Source organism: Microplitis mediator, chromosome 6 (assembly GCF_029852145.1).
Source record: "Microplitis mediator isolate UGA2020A chromosome 6, iyMicMedi2.1, whole genome shotgun sequence".
NCBI lineage: Eukaryota > Metazoa > Arthropoda > Insecta > Hymenoptera > Braconidae > Microplitis > Microplitis mediator.
This window is the reverse complement of record NC_079974.1, coordinates 9,716,965-9,725,756: the sequence shown is the minus strand read 5'-3', so window position 1 is coordinate 9,725,756 and position 8,792 is coordinate 9,716,965. Positions and strand designations below refer to the sequence as shown.

General features: G+C 35.6%; 1 protein-coding gene across 1 annotated transcript; it reads left to right on the top strand.

The window, feature by feature from the left end:
• Positions 1-5,513: 5,513 nt before the first annotated feature.
• Positions 5,514-6,221, top strand: LOC130670505 (ankyrin-2-like). Its single transcript, XM_057473916.1, has one exon. The coding sequence runs from the start codon at positions 5,514-5,516 to the stop codon at positions 6,219-6,221; it is 708 nt and encodes a 235-aa protein (XP_057329899.1).
• The last annotated feature ends 2,571 nt before the right edge of the window (positions 6,222-8,792 follow it).

Below are 8,792 nucleotides of genomic sequence, written 5' to 3'. Positions count from 1 at the left end.
AGGAGAATCTGACATCGAAATGAGGACTGACAATGATACGAAAGGAAATGATAAGCCGAATCCAGCTGTGATTTCTCAAAATTCAGGCCCGTCGGGTATACAACAACAAAAAGAAGTGGGGGAAAACGAAGGGGACGTCCAAGGGGAAGTAAGTTGCGACCCAAGAAGGTGGTACGGATTCCCCTCAGTGACAGCGAGTCAGCACGAGGGATGGCAAGTGATGGAAGTGGAGAGTATTACGTGCCGTCCGGATCAGCGTCAGAACCTGGAGCGGAACCACAAATTGCCAGTAGTCGTCCGCAACGGAGTAAAACTAAAGCAAAAATGGAAGGGAAGATGCAAAAAGCGGAAAAAGATGAAAAAGCGAGGCAGGAAGCGGAGAGACAACAACCGTCAGAAGAAGGCAGGGTAACGGCAAAAGGAAAAATCAAGGAATTATCAGCTGCTAAAGAAAAAGGGAGAAAGAAAAAGAAAGATGAAATAATTGAAGTGCAGAAGCCTGAGTTGACACAAAGCGAGTTGGAGCGATATGTGGAAACGCCAATGGAGCACGAAAATTCGGGACATGAGTATCAACAAAATTTCGATGGAAAAGATGGCAAGAATGGTAACGAGCCATGGCGATTCCTGTTATCGGAAGATTTTAAAGCAAGAAGCACTTGTGTTAACGACTCCACGGATTGAGAGTCAGATTCGGGTGACTCACTAATGGAATGGGATATGCCGGATGATCATTGTACGAACCCGGAAGAAAAATCAAGGCTGAACCATTCGAAACAGCATGTCACCGATGTCAATGACAATTTTGCTTTCTTTGTACCGGCCAACGGGGATGTGAATTCAGACTTAACGGATGTGCTACTCGAGATGAAGTGGATAAATATGGCAAATTTGCAAGGAATTCAGCTGGAAAAAGGTGATATTTCGATAATAAATAAACGAAAAAGACACGGATTGGGGTTGGTCTACACAGTGGATGCTAGTGGTCGTACATCAGAAAAAATAATAGACATGATTATGGAGTCATTGGGGATAGTTGTAAAACGACAAGAGTATATGACTTTGAGAGTTCCAACGGGAGGTGACCATTTAAATAATGCATTGCAAGATTATTACATTGAGAAGTTACGAGAAATTGTAAAGGAACAGGATATAGAAATAACGGTATGTGCTGGATAATTGGAAGTACCTAAAGCTATTAACAGAAGATCACTGATGAGAGAGTATCATACGTCCGCGGTTGGAGGACACAAAGGAATGACAAAGACATATCGCCGAATAAGAACTCGATTTTACTGGAGAACGATGCAATAAGATGTGAGAAATTTCGTAAAAAATTGTTTTATTTGTCAGCAACGAAAGTTGGTACGCGTAAAGCCTAAGAATCCGATGATGATTACTGATACACTAGAGACGGCATTTGAAAAAATTTCCATGGATATTTATGGGCCACGAGAAGAAACACGGCGGGCCCGAGTCGAAATATCGAGTGTGATTCCAGCGCCTCGAGTGTGTCGAGTGTAATTCCAGCGCCTCGAGCGTGTCGAGTGTAACTCCAACGTCTCGGACGTTACAAATGTAAAATCCATGTTTTAAAAGCATAACAAACATGAATTTCATTTTGTAAATATAAAAAACGTAAATTAAACGTAAGATTTTCAGTACAGTGAAAATCCGAAATGGTTCATTGTTATGAAATCAATTTCCTCGAAGCAGGTGGTCCTAAATAGATAAGTTTATCTATTGTGGTAGTGAAAAATTATTCGTTTTGGTGTTTAATAAATGGTCGAGATCGAAACTACTCGTTGTATTAGGCTTATCGATTTTTCGACTGATCGATTATGTAAGGATCATTTGTGTACATTGTAGTATCGATTTTGACCAATCGAATGTAATCAGCTGACAGGCTGACAGGTCTGATGATTGTTGTTAAAATAAGAATATATATTTAAACTAAATGTTTATTCTTCAAATGATTAAAATGATAAATTTCATTTTAAAATATTTTATTGAACATAATGATCAATAAAATTTATGTTGACGTAGTCGCGATTTTTTTGATAGATACAGACTAGTTTTATAAAGTAACCAACGTAACTCATAATTTTTTACGCTTCAATTTTGAATTACCAAAAAAATATTAGCTCCATTTATTTAAGTAGCTGTTAGTTTATTAAATAATTATTTTGAAATGGCTAGTGAACAACAGAAAGATGAAATCATAGCATTAGAGAGTATTTATACAAGCGATGAATTTTCTTACAACCAAAACAATGATCAGTACCAGTGTTCATTGGAGATATTCATCAGTTTGCCAGAAAGTTTTTATTTGCTGTACAAAGATGACCACGCGAGTATGCCCAAAATAGAATCAATAGAATTAATTATTTCCCAAACTTTAATCGATGATAAGTAACCTCTAGAAGTTCCATGTCTATAAGAGCATTATTGCAAAAATTTCAATGACATTTCACTTTTTTATACTCAATGACTGAATGAGCTCAAGTTTGATCAGCAGATAAGTTGGCCGAGTTGATCTGATTAATTTAATGACTCAAAAACTCTAAAAAATTATTTTCACGTTCAAAATTTTTTGAACAAAACCACATCCAGTCATTGACGTATTTATTTTTTTGTGACACTTTTAAATCTTTAGACATCATAATAGTCAGTTTGTTTGACGATTTATTACTGAGATGTCGGCAAAGCTGTAACAATAAATTAAATGAATTAAAAATTTCATTTTTATAAATTATATTTATTAACCTATTTAGTTCGTAGTTATAATTGATATTAAAAAACTGTATTACATTATGCTTTGTATAATGATTTACTATTAATTTTTTTAGTTGTGATAAATGAAAAAAACAATAAAATTTTTTCACTTTCTATAATTGAAATTTATAAAAGTGTTACCAAAGATTAGTTTCAATAGTTTTTTTTAGAATTGACATAAAATTTCTTTTCTTTAATTAGCCAGCCTGTCAGCTGATACTACAATGTACACAAATGATCCTCACATAATCGATCAGTCGAAAAGTCGATAAGCCTAATACAACGAGTAGTTTCGATCTCGACCATTTATTACCCCTTCGTTACACGCGCTATACGGGGATTCCCCGCACAACACTACTCTACCTAATAAGGTACTTTTTCATGCTGACGCTTGACGATGCTTTTTAGCGTCAAATTCGATCACGTGATGAAAATTTAACATGTGTACCACCTAGAAAAAATGTAGCGATAAAGCTAAATTTAGTTTAGCTTTTCTTGCCGGGTCATATAAGCGTCAAAGTCACTCAAACAATCGCATCGATAATAGTCGATCTTTTCAAAACAACAATCAGCTGTTACTTTGTGATATCATAAATGCAGCGGGTGCTAAAGTAAATATTGAGAAATATCAGATAGGTTTTTGTTTTACGTTACCAGTTATAATATCGACTGTTACTTTGATTCTTTGACCCCTGATAGCCAAGTTGACCGCAACTTGGCGGCAATCTACTGCCGCAACTTGTCGCAAAGTAGACATTTCCATAAGTTGATGGCAACTTTCTGAGAAAGTTGTCAACACTTTTAGCTTTTGTAACCATTGACTGCACGTTTCTCAGAAAGTTTTCGACAGATTGCAGCGGTAGATTGTCGCCAAATTTCTGGAAAACTTGGAAACAATTTGCAGTCAACAGTCACAAAAGCTGAAAGTTGTCGACAACTCATCGTCAATTTGGTCGCAACTCATGTACACCAACTTTCTGATCAGAAACTCTGGTTATCGGGGGAAATATTTACAATGAGTTTTGAGGGAAATATCAATTATAAAGTACAAAGATAATACGTCAACTTTGTAGTATGAAAGACTTGACATCAATACATCGACTTTCGATACTCGTGTATTATTTGTCGCTTAAATTTGACGCTAAACGCTATAAGTTATCGCTACATTTTTTCTGGATGGCGCACAAGTTAAATTCTCATCACGTGACAGAATTTGACGCTAAAAAGCAGCGTCAAGCATCAGCATGAAAAAGCACCTATAGAGTTGGCGTGAATACGAGTGAGACACTAGAGAAAGCGCGTGTAACGGAGGGTTAAACACCAAAACGAATAATTTTTCACTACCACAATAGATAAACTTATCTATTTTGGACCACCTGCTTCGAGGAAATTGATTTCATAACAATGGACCTTTTCAGATTTTCACTGTACTGAAAATCTTACGTTTAATTTACGTTTTTTATATTTACAAAATGAAATTCATGTTTGTAATGCTTTTAAAACATGGATTTTACATTCACAACTTCCGAGACGTTGGAATTACACTCGACACGCTCGAGGCGCTGGAGTTACACTCAACACACTCGAGGCGCTGGAGTTACACTCGACACGCTCGAGGCGCTGGAATCACATTCGATATTTCGACTCAGGAGGTTACAAATATATACTGACTGTACAGAATTTGTTAACAAAATTCGGGATAGCAATTCCACTCAGGCAACAGAAAGCTGAAGATGTAGCAAAGGCATTAGCAGGAAAAGTAATTTGCTTGTTCGGGGCACCAAGAGCAATTTTGACTGATCAAGGAACAAATTTTATGAGTAATGCGATACAGCGTCTATGTCATCTGTTCCGAATAAGGCATTTGAATACAACAGCGTATCATCCGCAGTCTAATGGGTCAATTGAGAGGAGTCTCCACTCTCTTACGGAGTATTTAAAAACTTTTATAGACAAATATCGAGAATGGGATGAATGGCTTGACTTTGCAATGTTTTCATATAATACGGGGGTGCATGAGGCGACAAATTATATCCCGCATGAGCTCGTTTTCGGGAGACCCGCACTCGTGCCATCTGAATTTTCACGAGAAGGAGCGGTGGGTGGAAGATCGTATCATGATTACTTGGATGATTTGGTTGCCACGCTGGAGACAACTCGTAGACTAGCGAAAGATAACTTGGAAAAAGCGAAAGAAATATCAAAAAAATATTATGACAGAAATGCGAAAGTAAGAGTTTTTGAGGTCGGTAACTGGGTGTGGCTACTAAAAGAGCCAAGGACGGACAAAATGAAGGATCCTCATGACGGCCCGTACGAGATAGTCAGAATATTCGACAACAAGAATGTCGAGTTAATTGTAAAAGGAAAAAAACGTGTAGTTCATCAAGACAAGATAAAATTGGCACATATTGCTCCAGATTCTGATTCAGCAAATCCACAATTGGAGATATAGTAAGACGATAGACGATATTACTATTAAAATAAAGTGCAAAAATCACCACAGCAATGATAGATGAAATTTACTCTGTTGGCAGATAAATAAAGAAGAAGAAAGATGGAGCAAGAGAAGGCGAAACAGCTGATGAATGAAGCAATAGAGATAAATGGAAGCGAAGACGTGGTGGCAACAATAAAACGATATGGGCTGTCATTTGTACCAGAATGGAGGGAAGGATACGTGTTAATTATAAGAGCACTGCTACGAAAAAAAGGAAGAGGCGGTGGAGGTTCTCATTATGCACAATGCAAATATAAACGGACCAAATCACGCAAACTCCATAGTCCCATTATGCAGAATTTTGAAATATTCAAACACGGAATTAGCATGGTTACTCATAGCTCAAGGTGCAAATATTAATGCAAATAATGATGACAGTGGAAATCGAACAATACATCAACTTGTGATCGATGCTGGACAGGAAACAGGAGTGAACAGGACAAGGATGGCAGAGATAATGGAATATATGCTACAGAATGAAGTCGAAATAGAGTCAAGAAATCGTAAAGGAGTAACATCTGTGCATCTAGACGTACGACAAAGGTACATGGGAATATTTGATTTGTTTATCGAACACGATTTGAATATGGACATGGAGGACGAAAAAGAAAGAACACCATTATTCTACGCGGTGGAATATGGACAATCGGAAAAAGTAAATGCATTATTAAAGCAAGGGGCTAGAGTGAATCATAGAGATTGCCATGGAATGACACCGCTGTTCATGATATTTAAGAAAATTTTGACTCACCGGTGTGAAGGAAACAACTTGTATAGTCCGGATCACATAAGGAAGATGGAAATAACGGGAATGTTGATAAAATTTGGAGCCAATGTCAATCAGCAGACGACTAAAGGGGGCGTAACACCATTGCACCTAGCAGGGGCAAGAAGATATGATGAGATTGTAACGGTGCTGCTAGAAAATGCAGCGAATGTTAGTTAAAAAGGTAAAAAGGGAAGAAACGTGGTACAGTATTGTAGATATGCGCAGCAAGATGATGATTTGCCTGCAGAATACGAAAAAGAGCCGGATGAAATGTGGTCAGTCACTGAGGGGCATGTCAGTTGAACGCATTTGATAATCAGACAGTTTCTCATAAAGAAAGGAGCTATGGGAGATATGATAAACCAGGATTTGGAGCTGGAATTGTTGTACTTAAAGCAAAATGAAGAAGAGTATGAAGTAAAATGTGGAGAAGAAGTGGAGGAAATGAAGAAAATTGTGTTAATACGTCAAGGGGGAAGAGAAGTGACACCTATCGACGTATGGAAAGCATCATCGGAAGGTATGAGGCGATTTATGAGGCATAAGGATTTTGTCCGAAATTTTCAACGAGGAAAGGTCGGCCACTACGAGAATGAAATGTTTGAAAAAATTGTAGTGGCAAGATACAGGGAGAAGCTTATCATACGGGCTATTCGGTTGTTCAATAACGTGACAAGAAACGGCAAGATACCATTAGAAGATTTGCCAAAGTATGTATTGGATGAAATCGTTAGTAATATTAATAATGAAGAGCTCATCAAGATGACACGCATGGACCAGTAATTCTAAGTGTGGAAAAGAAGTGAAAATAAAAGGAATAGTCGTACATACGTGGATTAGAAAAAATGACAAGTAAAAATATATAATAATGGAATATGATTATTGAATGTATCAATAATTGCGTACGAAATTAATAAAGAATATAATTAACTCGAATTTCACCCTTTGATTTTTTTGTTGTTGTAATAATAATAGAGTAAAGTTAGAATAAGAGAGTGGGAGGAAGAATTTAAATATTTCATTACATGAAAACCCGGTACCGGTAATCTATTTTTCTACTTTTACTTTCTGCTACTTTCTATTGCAAGGCTTCAGATCATATACTTGAAACTTCGATAAAATTCTTTCTCCGGCTCGAGAAATTAATCAATAAGTGATAATAATAAATTTATAATAAAAATTTGTAGTATTATTTAAGTTAAGAATATAAATTACGAATGACTGTGCATAATTCCACGGGATATTTAATAAAATTGAGTAGGGAATAAATACGAGAAGGAGTGTAAGTATAAATAAAAGATTCATTTTATGCTAAGAAACGCTGGGGTAAAGAAAGTAAAGAATTATATAATTATAAAGATAAAATTATTATGAAGATAGATGTAAATGATAGTGGTAAGTAGTGATGATAATTAATTAGCTAGTATACGACTATTTGTGGACAGAGTAACGTTGCAGTCTGGTTATCCTCGGTACACACGGTTCCAGAGTTGACGAGTGACGACAGTTCAATTCATCTAAATAAAATATTTTTTTTTAGTATGATTAAGTTGATCTGGAAAAGAGAAAAGGGAAAATTAAATAACTTACCGATCTTGCGGAATTTTACCTCCCTCACCTTTTCCTTCGCCATACAGGCTTAAATTTCATCTCCTTTCTCCCCTGTTATTTTTTTCATTAGGTTAGGTATGTTGTTGATGTCTCTCTTATTTTTCTCGTTCGTGAACCCATTTTTCTCCCTTTTAATTGGAGTCAATGTGTGCCAGAAATAGGTGTTATTCGCATCTATAACGTGGGCATATTAACAAATTAAGGTAGTGATTATATAGTTGAGTAAAGAAAAATAATGATATTGTAGTATAGGTTGTAAATTACTCACGTTATATTGAAAAAAAAAAGAATCAACCTTACAAATGAATGGGAAATTTTCTTATTAGAGTAAATTTGGGCAGGGCTGGGATTCTCAAAGAATTTTTTTTACGTACACAGTTGAATTATATAACGTATACCGTTTTTCAATTCGCGACGGAGACGCGAATAAATTCGGTAAACCGTATGCGGTCACCCACGTGTAATACAAAATTATAAATTATAAATAATAAATATATGACTCAAAATAATAATAGTTAAATATTCGAAGATAATAATATGAAACAATAAATAAAATAAAAGTGTGCCTGAACCAGCTCCTCAGGCTGGGTTAGTGCACGAGGGCGCCAGCCTGTTTTTATTTAACGGATAAAAATAATCCCAAATCAGGGGAGAGATCACGGGACCAAATTTTGAGCGAGAATGTATGCACCAAGCAGAAATAAACCAAATAAATATAATGAATAAAATAAATAAGGAATACTTATCACTAAAATATATCCAGGAAATAAACAAACAAATGTTGGCTATCACTGGAATCCTTTTAATATTATTTAATTCAAATATATTTATAAATATAACCCCAATAAAATATTACAATACCAAAAATTCATTTACCATACATAAATTCTTCATAGTAAATTTCAACAAACAATAATACACTCATTATAGTCAAATAATAATAATAAAAATCAAATTAATCAAATTAAATTATATTATCCGCTGGGGAACTCAAATTACAAATTGCAAATTTTACTGATCCATACTCAATATAAAATTTATATATATAAAAATACTAATCTTTATTTTATCTTATTTACTCTGGGGAGAGAAAGACGCGGGAACTCAAAATATATTTGGCAACACTGGGTTGCATAC